The 22,934-nt window shown below is 35.6% G+C and overlaps 1 protein-coding gene across 2 annotated transcripts in view; it reads right to left on the reverse strand.

The window, feature by feature from the left end:
• Nucleotides 1–22,934, reverse strand: part of nme7 (NME/NM23 family member 7) — a 51,165-nt gene that overhangs the window by 28,125 nt on the left and 106 nt on the right. Inside the window, exons 1-10 of one of the 2 annotated variants that reach the window (XM_089134166.1) lie at nt 22,727–22,893; nt 18,706–18,807; nt 18,454–18,620; nt 15,775–15,885; nt 13,631–13,681; nt 13,239–13,446; nt 13,012–13,117; nt 7,213–7,277; nt 6,364–6,432; nt 3,486–3,587 (exon numbers count right to left, since the gene is read on the reverse strand). In XM_089134166.1, coding sequence (XP_088990292.1) covers nt 3,486–3,587; nt 6,364–6,432; nt 7,213–7,277; nt 13,012–13,117; nt 13,239–13,446; nt 13,631–13,681; nt 15,775–15,885; nt 18,454–18,620; nt 18,706–18,807; nt 22,727–22,729 — 984 coding nt within the window. In that variant the 5' untranslated portion in view covers nt 22,730–22,893. Of the gene's footprint in view, nt 1–3,485; nt 3,588–6,363; nt 6,433–7,212; nt 7,278–13,011; nt 13,118–13,238; nt 13,447–13,630; nt 13,682–15,774; nt 15,886–18,453; nt 18,621–18,705; nt 18,808–22,726; nt 22,894–22,934 lie in introns of those variants that run through there. The other variant, XM_039691619.2, reaches the window with a different exon arrangement.

Genomic DNA, 22,934 nt, shown 5'->3' on the forward strand with positions numbered 1-22,934 from the left:
TGGATACAATACACATGAAACTTAGATAATTTGTTCATTCAACAAAAATCACCTGTTCAATATGACACAACTTAACATCAAAGTACTACTATTTCAAAAGGCCATTCACACATTACATTTCAAATCAATCGGTCATAGTTGTATCAATTGATACAACTGATCAAAATGATAAGAAATTGTTGCAGAACTCTTAATGCATAGTTGTATGTAAACAGACACACAATCTTCCATGTTTACAGTAAATCATGAAAGTTTCAAGATAACGAGATTGTCACCAATACCCAGTATTCATGGCAGCGCCATCTTTGATTTTTAATGAGAATGAAAGCGAGGCTGTGAGGGATAGACTTGCATCTCTTCAATGGGCTGTACTGTTATTTAATGTGTTTTCGGATTGTTCTGCTCATGAAACACTGGAAAAATATCTTTCAAAGAAATGTCAGTTGACTCCCGACAATGTAAGCTGTGGAAAATTGTAAGTAATCTAGCCGCTTTATTCAGCTTTTTACAGAGGATCCCATTGGAAACACGGCAAGTCTATCCCTCACAGCCTCACTTTCATACCTGTCATGGCGCTGCTCTGAATAAGGTCAATTAGCCTGTACTACATATTTTACAGTATATTTTTGCTTTGATTCCAATAAACGTATGTTGTGAATGTACTGTAGTGTTTTGCATCAATATATGACAGACACACTTTGTTCAATGATTCTATGTGTGTATTCTCTCTACAACTGCAGTTCTTTTACAGAGATATATTACTGTACATGTAGTGCCATAATGAAACGTGGATCACCTATTTTGTTCTACAATATTTAATGGTTGTACGAACAATGACACAATGGTTGCTTGTGTGTGTGTGATCTATAGTTATGCTTCAATGGTATTTAACAGTAAATTTGTTTTTTGAACCAATGATTGTGCAAGATTTCTTTAAAGATGTGAAAGCACAATGCAATGTTTTGAACATTAGACAGCCTGTGTTAAAAGTGATAACCGTTTTGAGTTTTGTGTCTAGAGTTTAGAAAAATGACATCAAGGTTCTGAAAATAGTAGCAAAGTGATTGTAAAAAACTGTAAGTGCTGAGCTTCAGTTTAACATTTATTCATGTTGATGAAGGAAATTAATTGCTAGGCTAAATACAAGGCTTTATAACATTATAAATGGAGGTAAAAGGTGGCTCAGCACATGGTTGTGTAGTATATGTGTTTAGTGTGATTTCGTAAATGGAAAGGAATGGCTGGTAACCCCTTATTTATTCACAGCAACGATCAAAGTGTTTACGGTACATTATCTAGTAGTCTATCTCCCCAAAACACACATAATAACTATGTTTTATGCATCATACTGGCAGTGTTTATAAAGCACAGACATGCAGCCACAGATCCAGCACAAACGGAGGGGGGAAAGCAGGAGAACATGTTCAAAGAACTTGTGAGATATAAGACAATATTGTTGCTGCTGTGACCAGACAATGCTGATATACAGCCTGTCAGAGTGTTTAAAAACCAACCACACACTCTCACGCTCTCTCTCTTTCCCTCTGCACCATGTGTGTGTGTGTGAGAAAGAGAGGGTGGGGGAGGAACCAGGGCGGGTCTGTCAATTGAGAAGTGCGTAGTTCTATCCGGAACCCATGATTGAGCAATCCAGTTTGACCTTGTAAAGGTCACAACACTGGAGCCATGCTCAGAATATCAAAGCCATTTGTGTCAAAGAACACATATCTAGGGGGCAACCATCAGCTTGTGTAAGGTAATAAAAGTAATAAAATGCTAACAACAAGACAGTTTGCACAACTGGAGGTCTAACTCAATCTCAGAAAAGCAGCTATTTTACAAGGTGGGATTTCATATGAATTTGATTTGTACAAAAACATGTGTTTTCTAGGAAAGCAAAATGGTCCAAAGGGGTCCAGATTGTGATCAAATGGTTTTTGTTAGAGTTTATACTGGTGAGACCACAATTTTTCCCAACCGATAAGAGCTTCCATTTCTGTTGCATATGAAAATCACCAAACAGCAAACCAAATTTAAGCGTACTTCTCGTTTGAGCTTTGCAGCGCTGCCAGTATTTCAGCTCAGACCAATATTAGACAGCGCAGTGCAAGCTCAGAACAGGATTAATCGCGGGCTGATCTTGATCACAGGACACATTACTACACAGCTTCAGTTTGAATTTGGTGCAGAATTAATAACATTGCTGAAAGATAGATTATCAGATCAAACAACACTAATGTGGAAAATAGGAGAAACATTGTGCCATAAATGAACAAGTTCTAGAACTTAGGGATCCCAGTCCACAAATAACTAACACTCACCATGGATTTAATGCAATAAAGCTAACTGTAACCATGGTATTGTGGCACGAATAGTCTAATGTTTTTACATTATTCATTTCCGGGTTCCTACAACCTTGAAATTGAAATTTAAGCACTTTGCACAAATTTTCAAGTGATCCAGTTCACACTTTTTCCAGCACTTCAAAGCTCTAAATATTATTCAATTTATAATGTGATGACCAAAAAAAAGAAAAAAAAGTTAATTTTATCTGCATCCTAACTTAAGCTCAGTGCTTTACTGTCAAATGTGATAATTAGCCGTCTGCAGCCCCGTCCACCCATAAACCTAACCATCAATGGGGCGCAAATAGACCGTATGAAAATGTACGAATGAGATTGTAGAACTTCATACGAATTAGCCACCAAGTCGACAAAACTGAAAATAGTTATGATAATTTTGTCAATTTATTTTTAACTTAATATAGGTAACTCAAAGCTAACAAGTAATAAAAGTCACAATATTTCAATTTTGATTTCATGGGGTCTTTAAACAAAAGGCTAAACTCAAGCGCCTATTGTCCACCTTTTTTACCCGTCAAAGGAAACCAAATGGACCATAAGCGAGTGCCATACTGAAAATGACAAAGTCCACATTATTATCAAACCTTTTAGTGCTGTGCGTAAGGCTGATAAACCCTAACCCAAAGACTCCAAGGATTGTAATTCTTATCTAATGGTACATCATGACTGGTACCTGCAGTTTACAAGCTATCTCTGCACATTAGTAGAAGACTTGGCAGAATTGTGGCCACCTAGAGCAGAAACAGTCATCATGCAACATGAGTGGCCAGACTAATCTTTTGTAAAAGACGAAACCCTCATGGCGGTGTACATTTCGACTGGTTGATGCAGACACAAAGCAGGTTTTTACCTGGGGGTGTACAAATGATATGCCTTCAGAGCGCTACAGATAACATGATACATAAGGTAAAAGAGGTCACTGTTTGAAGAACCATTAAGTCTCTGTAATAACTTTCAGAAAACCTTGATATGACCTTGAAGTGACGTTAAAGATGTATGCTTACATACAGTATATAAAAAGACCGGTTTAATGCTATGCTTGTGGGTCCAAGCACATTACGCTGTTTTTGGGAAAGAAACACACTATAACATGGCATGGGATTCAGCAGTCTGGTCACTCACAGGGTCTGCTGGTCCACAGAACTCCCGAAAGACTTTGGCCGCATCAGTAGCATGGATCTCCAGGGCCATACAGGGTCCAGAACAAAGTTCATCCACCATATTCTGCAACACAAGCAGTCAAGAGTTAACGATTCCCCTGGTCTACCTGCGGTGCCTGTACCAATGAAAGAGCTTATTATCTGAACAGACCTTGGGAAGACATTGGAGCAGCTGGAGGACTCAAGTTACCAGTGTGCCTCTTAATAAATATATAAATTAAAGGATGTCGAAGCAAACAATTGTTGCTATTGTTCTAGGAACAGGTTATTTGCAACAAGACTAGTTCTAATTCTCTTTTAACCTGTTAACTGTCACCCCCCCTTTTTTGAATAGACATGAAAATGCACATTTCGAACTTAAATGGTTGTAATTCAAGAATGCTTTGGAATATAGACATATGATTGGTCTTGTTTTAAAGAAGACATTTGGCAGATTTTTGTAGAAGTGAAATAAATTAAGAAAGTGAAACAGAAAAAAAGTTATAGAAGTTAGAGTTTATGGAAATGTACAATGTAAAAATATTAATTATTCATATTTTACATAAAATATATATTTTCAAAACCTGGGCTACTCTAAAATGGTAGAAAGATCAAAGCCAAAAATCTGAACAAGTTGTGTTTCAAATTTTAGGTTGATATCTCAAAAAATGAGCTTTCAGTAAGATTTTGTTTGAGCGCAGTACCCAACTTTTTCACTAGGGCACAATCAGACTCCATTACTGCCCATATAAGGGCGTCTGCATTTCCATTCATGTTTTGAGTGATATGAACCATTATTTTCACAATTTTCATACAATTTCTGAAGTAGAGATCCTATTCAGGAGTAGCATGGGAAGTTTGGCAGATTTTGATATGAATTGAACCTCTAAGAAACACATACAAAGAACACGCATGTAAGTCATAGGTAGCTGCCACGTCACAAATGGTGAATTTATTATTTTTTTCTTGATATTTTAAACTTTTCAGACCTTTTTTTTCCAAAATAATTGAATGGATTCTATCTTTTGAACTTTTGGCATGAAAACAAACTGAGGTATCTACCATTTTTTCATGATTTTTCATGTTTATTGCTATTTTAAAACAAAGGTCTGAACACGCCTTATGAGTATGAAAATATTCTTGTTTTATATTGATAAATTATGGCTCCTCTGTAATATATTTTGAAAATCAGTCACCAAATATGGAAACTAGAGATTGTAAGCTTTCAAATGATATATAGTTTGTCAATATTATTTAAGGTATTTACTAAGATATTATTGTTTTAAAAATATAGTGGCAAACGTCCCACCTGTGGGACGGTGACAGTTAAGTGGTTAATCTGGTTTGATGAGTTGGCCTATGTGTTTGGTATGTATAAGTTTGTGGGATATTTAAAATTATGGGGTGAAAGCCCACCAAGCACAGAGCACTATTTAGCCCATGAGCCATTTTCACATCCTCTGATCTAGTTGTGGTGTCCACAATTGCATCTTTTTAATTTCATATTTCAAAAAGAATAATAAGCACTTAGATCCATTTATGCATGTCATATCTTTCAGATAAACCTATATTAACAACGTACAGGTTACTTTTTGTGACTACATACAAACAAATATTTCAAAATCAAACATTTATGAGATCTACGATAATAATAGAAACAATTATAAAAACTATATAGCCAATAAATTACCATCATAAACCATTTATTACCTGTGTGAGAAACTGTTGTACACTCTTAAAAATAAAGGTTTCAAAAAGGGTTTTCACAACAATGCAAAAAGAGGAACAATTTCAGGTTACCCAGAGAACAGTTCTAAAATGAATATTTTTCCTTTTAATTTGAATAATTAATTGAATAATTGAGTCTTTTTCCACAATAAAGAACTTTTTTTTTTGCAACTGTCGGTTCCATGGATGCTAAAGGTTATATGAAACCATATATGCCACTAAAGAACCATTATTTTTAAGAGTGTAGGTTATCGTTAAACAATGAAGATAGAGAAGCATCAAAGAGCTTCCCTATTTCACAAGAAATCTCCACTCAGTGTCAATGTAACCGCAATTCACTTTGTTAGCAGCCAGAGTAAGACACTGTATTTTCACAGAACAACATCAGTGGCCCCATTCTCTCATGTTGTCTACTTACAGCACACTAGTATAGCTCAAAATTAGTGGCACACTCACTGAAGTGTTTCATAGGCACTTTGCACTGCTTTTACAAAGCTTGTTGTGTTTTGTAAATGTGAGGGAATCAATATGTTGATGAGACAGTTTTCATGGCAACAGACAAGGACCTGTACTCCAAAATGGCTTATTTTTGGTCTAAAAGACTTGTGTGGACGCTATCAAAATAAATTATTGCTTTTCGGCTGAAATACGAATTCTAGAAAGTGATTTATTGGAGCTAAATATCAAGCAGGAATGTGAAGGTTGTTCCTGTGAACCAAAAACACACAGCCCAAAACAGTGAAATTGCCATGAGCGAGCGATTGTCTGTGCCTTTCAGAGAGGTGCTGCTGACTACACCTTCTTCAATCAATGAATAATTAAACAACTGGAATCTCATTTGTACTGGAAAAGGGAGCAGAACTGAACTCCTTAGACTGGACCCTTGAATTAGCATAGAGTTTAAAACAGAAATTAAATTGTATAGTATATAGCAGCTATAACAAGCAAGGTTTTTTTTTTAATGTATTTAAGTTCCACTTTATGTGGTGTCTTCAAATACTATTGTGTGTCAATTAGTGCATTGCATCAAATAATTCATTTAAATGTTATTACATAGTATTTAAAGACATGTAATATAAAGTGAGTCATATTCTTGAAATCATAGTAGAGAGAGAGAAGCAACATATACTTACAGTGTACTCAGCTACAACCCCTTTATAAACCTCTAAAAACTCCTCAGCATTGGCTCGATCCATGTTGAACTGTGGAATGATGGGAAAACCAAGCCACAATTTGAATACCGAATAAAAACAAACTAAAACACTTACAAGGACATTTTTACTTGTATAAATGAGTAAATATAGTCCAAATCAAGGAATATAAGATCTGCATTATATATATATATAAAAAATAAAAACAAATAGACAATAATATTTTATTTTCACAAGCAAAATTGATGTATTAATCACAATTCTGACTATAATGGTGCATTTGAGAGGGTTATCCAACACATTGCAGATACAATCTCCAGACCAACCATTCTATCACACCATTTTTACTGTCTGATATTCTTTTTATTGACCTCCAACTCAGCCATGGACATACATGGTTTCTAATAGTAACAAAACCACCATTGATCCACTCTTGCCCAGGGCCATACTCTGAACACTATTTTCAGCAGGGTCATGTGACAAAGCTGCAGCCCTGTAATTGGTCAGCAGAGGACTCATTTGGAGATGTGGGAGGCTACTGATCTGGTCACAGTATGTATGGTCGATGATGGGGTCAGGTTACACCAAAGGGAAAACATAATTGTGTTTGCCCTTGGTTCATACAGAGATTCTTTTTCTTCGTCTTTGCTTTTTGTTTGATATTTTTTTCTTTTAAAGAAAGGCTGGTCTAATATCCAGAAAATGTGTATATCTTTCATTTCTGAAATTAATAGAACATATTATTTGGACATACTGTTTGAAATTATAGCAATTGTAGGCAAGTTTGCATCTAAACACTGAAATCGAATTTTATTGAACTAACATACTTACCATTTGTAGGGCAGATATCTCAAATCCATTTTCTATGACTGACTTGAGAATCTTTCCTGTCAGCGCTGGGAAAAAATAAGAGAGTCTTAATGAAAGATGCTCATTTAAAATGGCAAAAAATGCAAAAACTACAATGAACGCAATCGCAATCTTACATTTTACAAAAATCTCTCTCGATCATATATACTGTAACTGTTAACGCAAGAATAACCCAGTAAATGTAAAGTTCAAATAAAACTAGATTAAAAAGATTAAAATGATTCTTACATTTAAAGGTCAAGTGTGTAATCCTAAGTGTAAATTTAAACTTTGCAAAAATGACATGTTCTCCTTTAAGAACACAGCAAGTGCAGGGTATATTCGCATGCTATTGGAAACATAACTTGCACTTCTAAGAGCAGACTAATCATTAGAGAGCAGTCTAATGATTAAGGCTTTGAGATGCAAACACAAAGGTTTTATGCTCAATACCAAGTAGCAGTGATCTAGGAACTCATGTGATCCTGCTCTTTCGACTATACGCCCTTGCTCTAGGGTGACTGTCCCTGCAGTTAAAGAACTATATGTTGCATTGGCCACATCAGTTAAGTTGCGAGTAAGACTTTCGACTTTCTGTTTAACCTGATGATGCTGGGTTAAAGGCCAAAAACAGTTCACAAGATCATGAAGGTGTGACTTCAAAGAAGAGACTTTGATCTCAATAACACGAGAGCGAATCTCCAGGTCATCTCCTTTGAACTGTGTGTGCTGAAAGATTATATTAATAAAAGGCACAGCAGGGTATTTATACATTTGAACTGATTTAGGGGGTTGCGGTTTCATTTTCAGTACAATAAATTTTACTGTATGTTTTAAAGGCTAATACCAATTATTCAGCGCATATAACATGTTTAGGGGAATATGTATATATATAAAAACAAAAACAATAATAATAATAGTAATAATTATATATATATATTTATATATTCATTCATGTTGAATTTGTTTCACAGTGCAGTCAGGTATGTTCATGGCTGTCCTTGACAAAAAGCAATTACATTTGCTGTTTTTTTTTTCTTTCTCTCATATCTTTAAGAGAAAGGGCAAATACTGCAAAGCACATATCAAATGTGATTTCAATCTTTTTTTCAGTTCCAGAAAAGGGCAAGGATCAGTTTAATATTTCAGTTTTTAAAATTTCATACCTAAAATTTTCTAAGAAATAAGAAAGAAATGATCATACAGAGCGTAAACATATTAGTTCCCTATGCACAGTAGTAAGTGCCCAGGTGAATTTTCTTTTGTCACATAAATGACATCTTCACACATCCCCAAGCCTCCCTCGGCACCACTGGTGATCCTAAAGGTTCCAATTCTGATAGCAGCTTCCAGACACAATCAGCCCTGTTGCTAGGCAATGGTATCAGTGCTGCCTGGCAACACATTTGTCTATTCCAGTCATGAGTCAGTTCAAAACAAATCAAACTGCTTAATTGGTTGAGGGTTTTTCAGTTTAAAAATGTGGATTAATTGGATGAGATCACCTCAAAACAAATGCTGTAAATTACAGTTTTTTTCAGTCGCTAACAAGCATTTGTCCAAACAGTTGTCACATTTTCAAAACTCTAAACACAATTAGCACAAGATCGATCTTTTGTGGCCATACCATTCACACATTTCATGTTGTTTTCACACAATATGCAGTCAGTGAACACATTTCCACAATGCTTACATTTTCTTAACAGACAAGCTATACAGGTACCTCCCAACAAAATTATGGATTGTTTTTGTAGTATTTACAAATGTTAACACACACCATCCCAAAATAGCAAAAACAATATTTCAAACCTTAGATACAGTATAAAAACCTCTCCTTCTGCAATGATATCAGTTCAAAAACAAAATATCTCAGCTGATAATAAACAAACAATGCAGATGCAGAGATGCAGTGAGATATGCAGTGAGAGATGCATTGAGATATGCAGTGAGAGATGCAGTGATATATGCAGTGAGATATGCAGTGAGAGATGCACTGAGAGATGCACTGAGAGATGCACTGAGAGATACAGTGAGAGATGCAGTGAGAGATACAGTGAGAGATGCAGCGAGAGATGCAGGTGCAGTGAGAGGTGAAAAAAAACCTTGAAAAAATATTAGTTTTTTACTGGAATGCTTTTGAATGTGAACATTACTGTACATGTGGACAGTTCCCAATCAACAAATGTAGTGTAAAAAAGGTCGATTGCATATTTTTCAAGCAAATACCTGTAAAACTGAAACATCAAAGTCTATGCAGTTTTTGTAATGTCAACAATAGCCAGTATTTTGAAACCTGGTGTACTTTGATTGACTGCATATACCTTGTAAAGTGAAAACAAGTGTTATTCTTTGACAGAATAATTTCATTTTGAATAATATTTCCAGTGTTTTGGTAAAGTTAGTGAGTGCAGAGAAAGATGTGTTCTATTTTGAAATGAAGAGTTAGTGTATATTTAACAAAATGTGTTTTTGAGAAGAAAATGATCCATTTGGCCAATTGTGTTTTGTAGGTGTGAGTCTGTGTTAAGAGTTTAGAAAAAGTATCTGAAGTATGGGTAAGCGCTTGTTAGCGATTGAAAAAAACTATAAACCCTTGCTTTGTTAAAGTGACTTTATACCGGCTAATAGTTTTGAAAGGAATAAGGTCTGATATCAATAAGTCAGAAAAATGTTTGCAGCAACTATTAACCTTATTGTTATAGACTTCGGACTATTTGGCGTGAATCTCAGGATACATTAATGAAGGATGCACAAAGTTTAAGCCATTTCACAGTGAAGTAGCATGACCTTGATGACAACATTCACCATCTAAGGAAACTCACTTCACACTGCATACAAGGTTAATCATTGTATTCTATTAAAAGAACAGAGAAAGTTGGCAGGTAAAAATGCACAAGAACTCTGTGATTTGACCCTAACCCTGGACAATAGGATTGAGTAAATCATTACCCATTTATTATGGTATGCTGTTTTATCGAGTATATGCCAAGCACAGACAATTCAGAGAATTATGACCTTTACCCTACCTACAGCTACAGTATGCACTGTCACTACGCGTACTATATAATATAACAAACCAAGGTCACATATGACTTAATTAGCTAATTTTCCACAGTATACACTACAGTTCAAAAGTTTAGGCTTATTATTTTTTTTTAAAAGAAATTAATCTTTTTTATTCAGCAAAGATATACTACATTTATCGAAAGTGACAGTAAAGACACTTATAATATATAAAAAAATATATATCTCACATAGCTCAAGAATCTTGAAGAAAATGAACAATTTGTTTCTAAAAATAATATTTTTCTATAATAATAAGACATGCCTCTTGCATATTAGAATGATTTCTGAAGGATCATGTGACACTGAAGTCTGGAGTAATGGCTGGAGAAAATTAAGCTTTGCAATCACATGAATAAATTACATTTAAAAAATATATATATATATATATATATATATATTAAAAAAAGTAAAAAGTTATTTTAAATTGTAAAAACATTTCATACAACATTGTGAATGTTTTTTATTTGTAGCAGTGCCGCTGCTAAAATTATTAGGGGTTTATACTGGCGGGCCCAATACAACATTCCAGGTTGTTCCTGTTGAGGATGAGATGCTAGCTACAGTAGCAGGCTATATTCATGCAGAGAAAAAAAGTGAAATATATAAAAAGTAAAAATATATAAATAAAGGTAGTAAATATGATAACAGTTTTTTTTAAAGTTTATTGATATTAAAAAAAATCTAAATTAAATCTGGTCCTACTTTTCATAAGAGTCAACTGAAAGAGTCCTAACCGAGTTCAAGCCATCACACCCCATCAAAACATGCTTCAGTGATAAAGGACTCATTAACAAAAACGTATGGGTTAGTCTGTCTGGAATGGTTTATTCGACAGTGACTATAGATAACAGGGTCCCACCAATTTTCTAAACGGACACAGCGTTTTCCACGAACCACAGGATCGATTTTGTAAAGTTTGTTTCAATTACACTGCTCCCATGCGGCTTGCCATTTTTTGAGGATTAAAGTGTTTATAATAGGTTTTAGGTCTAAAGGTGGAGACGAGAAATGCAAAGCATACAATCACACAATCCAATCTTATACAGTAACATTGCACAGTAACTATGACATTGCACAGGGTGAGACTATAGTTTTAAGTTAAAATCAGTGCGAAACCACAGTTTAGGGATGAGAACAACATGCTATTGTAGTCTATAATCCAAATGTAATGTTACAACACAAGGTGAACCAAGCCACATGACTATGCTGAAAAAATTAACAGAGCAGTTGCCGTATAATCTATCTAATTACAGTCATGTAGCAGGGGACTTTCATTACTGGCTATTTTTATTTACTCCTTTTGCAAACCTAGTGGGCTCCAGTTCTCCAATCAAAAGGTAATCAAGGCTGCAATCCTCTTTAAATCAGTGGTTGCCAGCACTTTTGATGGAGTTCTTGAGAACAAACACACTGCAGGAGGTTGGTATAGCTGGAATATGAGTGTGGGTGTGCAATTGGTTGGACAATTGGGTGACTAACAAAGAGTTGACACAATGCTAGGTGAAATGAAGTTAAGAAAAATTGACCATAAGACTCCACTGTAGTGCTTTAGAAACATTTCTGACCATTTTCAACGTCATTTTGATGGGACTGCGAGAATCATTTCAATAATGAGGCGTTATTATAAGTGAAGGATTGAAACCCCTAAAATTGACAAATAAAATGCATCAAAACTGTTTGAAGCACATATCTTTTTGTGTTCATGACTGATTGGGTCTATTGTTGGGGGTCTGTTGTGTGTGTGATTATGTAACATTCCCTCCAGGTTACTCAGCCCACAGCAATGTACAAAATCAACTTGGGGCCTGCTTAGCCCATGGCCACTATGTGAAATATCTACCTCAGCCCTATCGAGAGGATTTGGGATTTCACAGGTCAGTGCCCTGGCGGCATGCTCCATGAACAGGGATCAGGAGATGGATTTGAACAAATCCGGAGCGAAGGCTTGGTTAAGAGTACGAACTGGCTTTGGGGGTTTTATACTCATCAACGTATAACAAGCAAAACAACAATAGGCCAGGAGGGCATGAAGACAGTTTTATAAGCAGAAGACAATCACGAAAGGACTAAAGGACTCTGAAGTAACACCCTCACTTCCACCAAATCCACCACTTTGGTTTCACTTGAAACAAATCTTTTTTTTTTTTTTTTTGAGAAGAAATTAAAAATGAAATTGTTGTTTTTAAAATCCAGCATTGGTCTGGGTGGAGGCCTGTTTCACGTCGCACAAATAACTGCAAAAGCATCAAATAAAACCATAAATGATAGATCGGTTATCAGAATCCATTGATAAATTGCTTAGAAGTTCTTATAATTTTATGTTTGTGATCTATTTTGTGTGAGGTCTTTTCAAAATTCCAACTTACAATAGTAATGAATCTACTTCAAACAGAATGCAAACTTCAGAAGGCAAAATATAAACAGTCTAGATTCAGTCAGATTTACTGAACAGGAAGTGTTGTTTGAATGTCTGTCACTGTGTACCTTTGGATCAAACCTGACAGATGTCTTTTTTCCAACAAGTGTGATGGGGTATGACATATCAGCATTTTCTAATGATAATGTGCAATTATAAACAGAGATGGGTTAATGATAGACTACAAACAGCACATTGCAAATAGCAAATATTTAACTACGCTATATCTCATCTATAATAGGTAATTTCAAAGACGACTGATTAGACATGATATTGGCAGTGTCTGTGTGTGGGTTTACCCTCTGAGATGGCATGCGGTTTGATGATACAGCAGGTGCAGTCTGAGTACTTGGCTGTGTTGGAGGGACCGTGACCAGCAGTGGAGGGGAAGAAGAACTCCAGCTCCTAACAGACAAAAATAGGTATAATTAAAAACACAACCAATCATTTCCTTTGTCCTTATAAGTATATTACTGGAATCATTTGTTTAAGAAAAGACTCTTTTTGACAGCTGCTTATTTGTTACCCGTGCAGCAGATGCCAATGAGTCTGAACCATGTCCTGCATTTTTAGTGCCATCGGTACCAAACTGGGCTCTGAGACTATTCACTGCGTCTTTCTGTGCCACACCAGAATCAGTCGGGCCCAGAACTTTTCTCCAGGTCGACACTGCCTCATCCCCCATCAGCTCCATAGCAATCACGGGACCGGAGCTTACAAACTGCACCAGATTACTGTTGTTGAAGAAGAAGCAACTTTATGCTTGGTGTTTTTGAACGTACTGTATTTGTGGTTAAAAACACGCAAAGTCATGTCAAAGTCACTGTGACAATCTCAATGTTGGTGGTTCAGGTGTCAGAGTCTCCTTCAAAACCAGCCCTTGCATATAAGTCAATCATTGACTCAGGAAAGACTCACTTGAAAAAAGACTTTGACTGATGTTCCATGTAAAAGTCCGCTGCCTGCTTCCTGTAAGAAAGCCATAAAAGTACACAGAGTTAATAAGTGATCTCCAAACCCTACCATCTCTCGGCTGACTCCTATAGTGAAATAGAGTTTTATGTATGAAACTAAGGAGCAAAAAGTGCCATTAAGTTTTTATAAAGTGTGCATTTCATCTTAATACCACTTTTTTTTGTAATAATGTCATATATTAATCTGATGGCACGTGTGAGAAATATGGCTGCACATCTTCATACTCTGACAAGGACTGTCTCTGTCAATGAACAGCTGTTTGCTACTTTGAAGAAAGGTTAAAGCAGCAAAACCTGACCAGGCTAAAACAACACGGTCTATCAGAGAAACTCTCAGAGTCAGCATATTTCGAGAGGAAAAGGAAAGATTAAACATCAGCATTTTCCATTCTCCAAAAAATGTAGTACTAAACCACATGTCTAGTGACATACAGACAAAAACATATACTTTGAGTTCACTGTAGTTTTGGATCATATTTTATGCCAAATACATAAACATAAATATAAAACTGTCAAATGTTTTAGTGCTGATGGGGTGTCTCTGTACAATGCTAGTTTTCAGTTTGGTCATCTGAAAATGTTATTCCCTCTCATACAATCAGGCTGTCCAAGCTTTAAAAAAGCAAATAAGCTCTTATGATTATCTGACTTCTCTTTAATACTGTTGTAGTTTGAGCCAGTGTTGGATAAATCTAATAAATAAAACTAAACTATAACTAAAATTAATGAACTAATAAAAACTAAATACTAATAAACTTAAACTTTTAATTAGCAATTGTAATGAAACTGAAATCAAATATAAATATTAGATGAAAAACATAAACTTAAAAACATTTTAAGCACGAAAAAAGCACTAAAATGACTAAAAATGAAATAAAAATATCTTTAAATATTTAAAAACAACTAAAAATAACAAAGGCACATAACAAAATTACTAAAACAAACTAAATTTAAAGCTAAAACTGAAAAAAAATTTTTACTATATCACTGCATTTACATACTTTGTTATAATGTTTATAAAGCGAATGCATAAAACAATTATTACTTATGTACAGGGTTTATAACATAATATTCCTAATAAATTTTAATGTTGGAGGTACAATAATGCATTCAGTTGATTTTAACCTTGGTTGAAGTTAACTTATCATATTTTGAAGGTCTCTGCTTTGCTAGACTCATTCTGGTTTGTGTCCTTTATTACCTGTCTTTGTGGTTATGAACACGCAAGCTCACAAATCACTTTAAAGCCATTTTACTGTGAAATAACCAGAAATGTCTTCAGATTTACTCGTAACAGCTAATCTGAAGGGCGATTCCAGTAGAGCAATCTGGGCTGATTTGCTCAAGGGCACAATTTTACTTGAAGACAATTGTGATTCAGTAACTCCCCAGTTCTTGGGTCATTTCTCCCTTTGACTGAACACACAGTCTCTGTGCTGGGAGCCCAGACCTATAACTTTTATTTTAACAGTGCCCAAATTACCACCACTTGTAAAATCATAAACTGATTTTAACAAAACAGGCCAAAGAAATCATGTCTGCAGCTTTAAACACTGCTTCTTTTCTCTTACGCTCTCCCTTCTCACAACCTCAGTTAATAATTACTGCATTGTGCTGTGAATATAATCCACTCCTGGTACTATGCAAAGGCAGCCACTAATGAAATACCCCGCTCTTTGCAAGTCTTCTATAGTAAATTGCTTCAGAATATAGAACACAGAGTGTGCAAACATTTTATCTTTCATTCTTGACCTGATCTGTCTGTGCTAAAATCTGTCAGGTGCTCAGAGAAGAACACGTGTACGTCTTTGCCAGGTTAATGTATAGAGCAAGCAGTGCATGATTTTTTTTTGCTGAGATATACTTTTTAACTGGACATGTGACTTTGGCAAATCCACCCATCACTATTTCTCAGAATTCACTCTTGGGTTACTTTAAAACTGAAAAACCTCATTAGAATAATTGGTCTTAAACTGCTTTGAGCACGAATCCTTTTTTGCACCTATTTGTAGGGTGAAATATTGCTGAAGGACTGCTGCCAGTATCATCATTCTTAAAGTCTACATAAATTAACCATAAATGACTTACCATGTAAGCTTGGTCATTTTGGCTTTTGTGACGATAAGGTTAGCATCATAAATCATCTGAATAATGTCGCCAATTTTAGTGACAGCGTCTGGCTTAATCATAGCCAAAGTCCTGAAAAAGACACAAAACAGATACATGACCATAGTAATAAAAATATAGTACCCAAGTAGAAAGCAAATCAGAAAGTAAGATATGTGTCATAATTGAACCAAAGTAGAAAAAGCCTGGGGATTTTACATAATTGGAACCCTAGATTTTATATTTTGTAGCACAAACTATGTTTTGAGATTTATTGAGAAGAAAGTTTTTGAGAAATTTATAAAATGCAAGGCAAAGATGCTATTGTTTTTGCCCAGTACAATAATTAAACACATCAAATTAATCATAACATCTACGTAAAATTTGATTCAGGGTTTACATAATTTATTTAAAAAGGAAATCTTGAATCTTTCAAATTTACCCTAAGCATTAGATAAAGTTGTCGCCACAGTACTAGATATGATGGTCTGGCTAAACAACAGCAGTCAATTGACTCGGTTCAAGTTTACTTTGAAGATTGCATAATATATTGCCTTGATTCTGTCCCTCTGTGATATTTCCCAAATTTATATTCATGGCACACCACCATGAATCTCACAGGAGAGAAAGAGCAGTGGGGAACAGTGTGAGTTATATAACAGGAAGAGCTGATTCATTAGAGTAGTAATCATTGTTCAGTGATTTTTAACAGGAGGAGACACAGCAGCTCATCTACGCCTTTTAAAAAATTACATTAGCAGGTGTTTGAGGAGGAGCCGCCAATATATAAATAACTTTTTCTTGTGACATACAATAAGCTAATCATCACTCTAAATGAAGAAGATGATTAAAATGTCTTGTGACGATGTATTCCCGTCCATGCCGCTCTAAGTCGATATGACTTTCATTATTCATGAATCAGACTGATTCGGTCCAGTTCAACTCAAGAGTGAGTAATTCAATGATTAATGAATGCAGTGGTTAACAGCATAGTAGAGGGGACAAAAAATATAGTATGACTTCATGACTTTCATTTTAACATTTAATCTATTTGGTGTGAACCATTCCTTTAAAGGGATTAGATCACCAAAAATCAAAATCTGCCATCAAATCTGCCATCAACCTCATCATGACAATCCAAACCTTTATGATTTTCTCTGGAACATAAAAGAAAATATTTTGAGAAAAGTCTCACTGTTTTTTATTGTCCAAATAATAGAAGCCAATAGTAACCAAGTTGCCAACTTCCTTCAAAATATCTTCTTTTATGCTCCACAGAAGAAACTTGCCAACTTTGGATCAATATACAAATCTGTTAAATAATATCCTTATATAATATTGGGAGCACAAGTTGTAATCACTGCTTAACACGTTCATTGTGTCTGTTTAACTACAGACCAATTTTCAGAAAAGTTATCTTTAACCTTTATTTAACTGACAAATTTTGATTTTGATGGGTGCAACACATTCCAAAAAAGTTGGGACAGAGACATGTTGTTTACCCCTGAGTCACATCACCTTTCCTTTTAACTAGACTTTTTAATGATTTGGAAATTTAGAATACTAATTGTTGAAGTTTTGCAAGTAGAATTTTTACAAGTCAGCTGCTCAACAGTCTGTGGTGAACGTTGTCTGCTTCTCCTTTTCAACAAGAGACAGCTCTGGAGATCTGTCAAGCACATCCACTCAATGGTGTAGAGTGTCTAGAAACCACTCTGTTTTCGAACATGCAGAATGAGGCCTGGCATGGTCTTGCTTCCCAGGAAAGATGTCATCTTGATGGCAGTATATGTCTCTGTACAATCCCAATATAAGCCTCCACATCAATAGTATCTTCACACACATGCAAGTCATCCATGCTGTTTGTACTGATGCATCCCAATACCATGACAGATGTTTGCTCTTGCACCTCCTTGGAAATGTCCTTTTCATCTTTGGGACTGAGAACTCAACGCCATTTTCCCCCAAAACAAGCTAAAGCGTGGACTCATCCGACCAAAATACACATTTCATTGTATTTTACAAAATATCCCAACTTTTCTGGAACTGGTGTTGTAATGACATGAACTTATCACATAACATGTATTATCTTACAGCTGTATATTACTCCCCCATGGACTTACTTTGACACGCTCAACTCTAGCTGATAACAGAATACATCCTAATTGTAACAATGAAAAATATAATATTCAGTAAAGCTGCTTTGAAACAATATGTATTGAGTCAAACAGTTTTGGAAAGACCTGAGGGTGAGTAAATAGTTTTCATATTTTTTTGTAAACTATAAAAAAGGCCCGTTTTCACCAAGGATGATAACTATGAGGATAAAAATTAACATACAGTTCTAAAAATCTTTATCAAAATGAACAAATAACAAAGTTCACACCACAGCTATGACAATCACGGCAGAGAGAAACGATTTCGTTGAGATCACTTTCAGAATGATCCAGCAGATGAATGATAAAAACATTGACAGCCAATCAGAATCCATCCTGCTGTAACAAGCTTAAGCATTTAAAGTGACAGACAAGTAAGTGCAATGAATAAACAGAACCATATCCGTGGGTGTGGACGCGAATATCGTTATAATTATTGTCCTTGGTGTGAACGGGCCTTAAGGCTGCATTTATGTGCCTTAGCAGGTGTTCAAGAATAAAGTACCTCTCCTTCTTACTGCCCAGTTTGTTGGCTGTGTACTGATCCCCATAACCTATGAGGTTCAGCTGACGTGAAAAGACGTTTACTCGGTTGCCAACAAACAGATCCTCCGGATGAAGCTCATCAAACTTGGTCCTCCGTAGGAAGGTACGCTGATTCTTCATATCAAACTGTATAAGAGAAACATACATGTGAAGGGACAAATCTCAAGCATAGCTGAAGGTCAGGCACTGATATCCGAGAATAGGAACGCACCATCTCCACGGAGCCATCTTTAGGGTAGTAGAGCAGCTGGTATCTTCGCAGCAGAGCAGCGCTGGGGTCCAACCACTCAGCCAGAAAGGCAAAGCGTTCCTCCTGTGCATAACACAACAGACACAACAAAACACACAGTCAAGCCAGGCCCGGCAGGGGAATGTCACTGATCTGACCCTCTTGCTTGGACAGGGAGTCATAACAGCAGCCATGCTCTGACCCTCAATAGAGACGGGCAGCTGGGCCTGTTAACATGCTGAGTCAGAGGTTCAGAACCAGTCCTACGATCCCCTGGGGAGTAATGCTGCAGATGGGGAGCCATAATCCACCTGCTGGAACTACTGCTCCTAAAAACATGCATTACATATTTGTGCAAACATTAGGGCTGCACAAACATAGAAACATATCCATATGATCGCTAATATAATATAAATCCACATGTCGTCATTGGAGGACACAACCCAAAAATGTTGTCGTGGGCCCTGTGATGCGAAGGGGTATTTATGCTATATAGCTTTTACTCATGGAGCCTGAGGGAGATGGAATAAAAATTGTGTTCCAAGAATATTTAGAACGCAATTCTACCAAAATTAATTAAAAACTAACAAAACAAAACAACCCAACTCAAAGCTATAAAGTGACAATCAGTAAAAGCTCTCTTCCATATTAATAGAATTAATTCATTGGGTTTTTGTTTTATCCAGCCGTGTTTGCAAAACAAAACATAAAAATAATAATATAAAATAATAATAAACAAAACAAAAATCCGAAACCCTTTATACAATGACTTAATCCGACAGAAAGCGATAAGCAATAAACACTCTCTTCCATATTAATGGAATAATTCATGGAGATGTTGTTGTATCCAGCCATGTCAGACAAAAAAAAAAAAAAGAAAATAAACAACCGGTAAACAAAAAAGTGGACTTATCATTGTTGTAATTCTTTGTGTAAACACACTACTCACTACACACTACTACAGCAAAATGGCACAGAATAGTGCATTCGTTTGCAAATTAGGGTTGCACCTATACATCTGTGAATTTAGACACCATCTCTCTCTCTCTCTCTCTCTCTCTCTCTCTCTCTCACACACACACACACACACACACACACGGTATGATGGGTAGGTAACTGTTTGTAAATTCTGAGACAGGTAGACACAAAAATAATGCTTTTAAAATAAACTAAAGATAACATAAAACATGTATTTACTAACAACGCATGCAACCATTAATAAATTAATAAATGTTTTCCAAAGCAGGACTCTTTAAGACTTTGCCACTCTCATAAAAAAATATAGTTTCATGAGCATTAAATATAGCACTTAAAAACAAATTATAGCTGTTATTAAAATAGATTAGACTATCAAAATCACAGTGTTACTGTTGTTCCACTTTTAAGTAGTAGTAGTTTAGATTTCACCTTGATTCCAACTCAGAGGTGCCCTTGAACAAAACATGGAGAGCTAGCATGTTGGAGTGATCTCTTTCCCATGCAGAGCGTCACCTTGTGGGGTAACTTCATAAAACAACAGGCACACGTGATTGAGGGGCATGTAACCGACCGCACAAGCTGCATAGTGAGGAGAAAATATCTGCTAATTTACTGTTGATCAGTGGACATCAAAAGTCATGCACTGAGAGTCGGCTTACATGTCAACACTGAGAGCTAACCTGGCATCACATTATCTAATTTGACAACAAATCATAAGTGCATATGCAACATGATCTTATTCATCATTCCTTACACTCAATGAGAACCCCTTTAACATAGCCTAATTGTGCGATCCATCTTAAACCTAACAGGGCCTCTTCCCCAAACAAGAGCTATTTTTACCTCTCAGTCAGCTGTGACAGAGATGATACTGACAATGAACAGCCTTCTTTCTACAAAAAATACACTGAGGCACAGGTCTGAAAAGCCATAAAACATCTCCAGACTCTATTTTGAGTCATATTATTGTAATCTAGAGTGATGTTTTGGGCTGAAGCTAAAAGTTCTCATGTTGTCTGCACTGACACCAGTAGTTATGGCCTTGTAACAATCAACAAGATGTAAATATAAACGTGAAGACAGCTATATATATATATATATATGGCAGCAATAAACATTAAAAAAATGTATGCAAAATAGTTTTTGATTTGTAATCAAGTTTAAAAATCAAGTTTAATTTATTTGAGAAGAAAAATTACTTATGAAAATATCTGTCAATGGAGTAAGTCTAATAATTTATTTTTTCCTTTGAAATAACCTGTGAAATATTTCTTTGAAAAGTCTCCTGTATCATATACACACATTTCTAATTAAGGCCTCTAAATTATCATAATGATCAAAACTTTGCTGAAAAATGTGTCTACTACATGCCTTCTGCACTTTTTTTTTTTAACTAAAAGGCATATTAATAATTCTAAAAACGTCCCCCTTCAGGTCATGATACATTTGTCTTTTTGCACTGATTCATAGAGTAATAATTAAAATTTAAGATGAACACTGGACTGAAGCAACAAGTTTTAGTTGATTAAGGTTTACTTGATTATCCGCATACATCATTTTAGATAAATCATGTTAAAATGTGAGTATCAAATATGATACATAAGGCTTTAAATGTCTCAATGTATATCATTGCATTAGCCTATATGTTTTGCCTTTCACAAATCATTTAATAAACAGTTACTTTTTTGACCCCACTGACAGATATGTTATGACTTAAAGTATACATTTTTGTACCGGAAAATGAGACAAAAGAACTGAGGAATAAAATCAGTTTTTGCAGTGCAGAGCTTTGACAATATGACAAAAACATGTCTTTTTTACAAAAAACACTAGGCTACATTTTTATAATCAAAACTACTGCAGAGTTTTATGGCATTTCACCAATCTAAGTGGGGAAGATTCGGCAGGTAGTCACCCCCTACAGATTTGTGCAAAATGAGAGATATTATATATCCACATTCTGCCTGCAGGGCCAAAGTTACCTGAGGACATCTGTATGTCTAATAAGAAAGATGGAGGGCTTTTCACTCATTTTAGCACCACAAAGTCCACCCCATCTGTTTTTCTTAAAGGAAAGGTCATAAAAACAGAACTGTTTTTTTGTTTGTTTTGTTTTTGTATGCGAGTGTTTACAGCAGGAATGAAAGCAGGTTCAGGGGGCATGGGGATCTAAATGAACATTCCAACACAACAAAAACCCTGTTCTCCTGGTTAATGATCCTGGCCAGATTGAACTAGATAAAGCTGGGCTTATCTGCCACTTCTAACACTATGAAAAATAGGGCTTTCCTCTCAGAGCCTTTCTTGGAAGCTGAGACTTTCTCAGACACCTGCTGCTGCCCTATGCTATCACTGCAAACATTTCACGCTGTCTGCATGGAGATGGATCAATGTACACTACTTAAGGAGACAGAATGCGAATTGGAAAATAAACATAGCGTAGGAGTACAACAGAGCAAGAAAAATGATGGTCAACGTATCCTGTTACCCACAGAATAACAAATTTTAGATTGTTGTGCAAATGACACTAAAAAAGCATATTATTCCACTCAGTGACATAAGACTTTTTGATTGAACTTGGTCTGTAATTTCAACTAAATTTCAACCATCCTTATGTAGGCATATACTGACATCTAGTGGCACATCAAATGAGAGCATTCAGAATAAAAAATAAAAATAAAAATAATAAAAAAACAGAGTTGAAAACGAGTTTAGAGATTTTAATAGCCAAGATGCTAGTGTCAACTTTTACTTGCTCGTAATAGGGTAACTTACTTCATGAATCGCTCTATAACAGACCATTACCTTTACAGTATTTTTATATAGTGAACACAACACGTCTCAGTGGATTAACTTAATTATGTGACTTGTAACGTTATTTCGTTCAGTGGAACAAAATAAACATTGTTAAATAGCAACAACACACACACACGCGCGCAAAAAACAAAACAAAAAAACAAAACAATTACAAACATTCATCATTCACGAGTTCAGTTAAGACTGGACAATATATTCTCACACTTACCATGCCTGAATTAACTTATTAAAGAAAAGATAATGTTTGTTGATTGTTGTTTAACAGACGGTTGATTGTCTTGCTTTAGCCTCGAAGTCCCATCACCATAGCAACAACATCAAACGCCTACCGCCAAATAAAATAGTTAAACATATCTCATGTGAACGCGTAAACACATTACATAGTGTTTAAACATTCGGCTGTCTTCGATATTTAA

The sequence above is a fragment of the Pimephales promelas genome, chromosome 8 (assembly GCF_988280905.1).
Source record: "Pimephales promelas chromosome 8, fPimPro1.hap1.1, whole genome shotgun sequence".
NCBI classification, from domain to species: domain Eukaryota; kingdom Metazoa; phylum Chordata; class Actinopteri; order Cypriniformes; family Leuciscidae; genus Pimephales; species Pimephales promelas.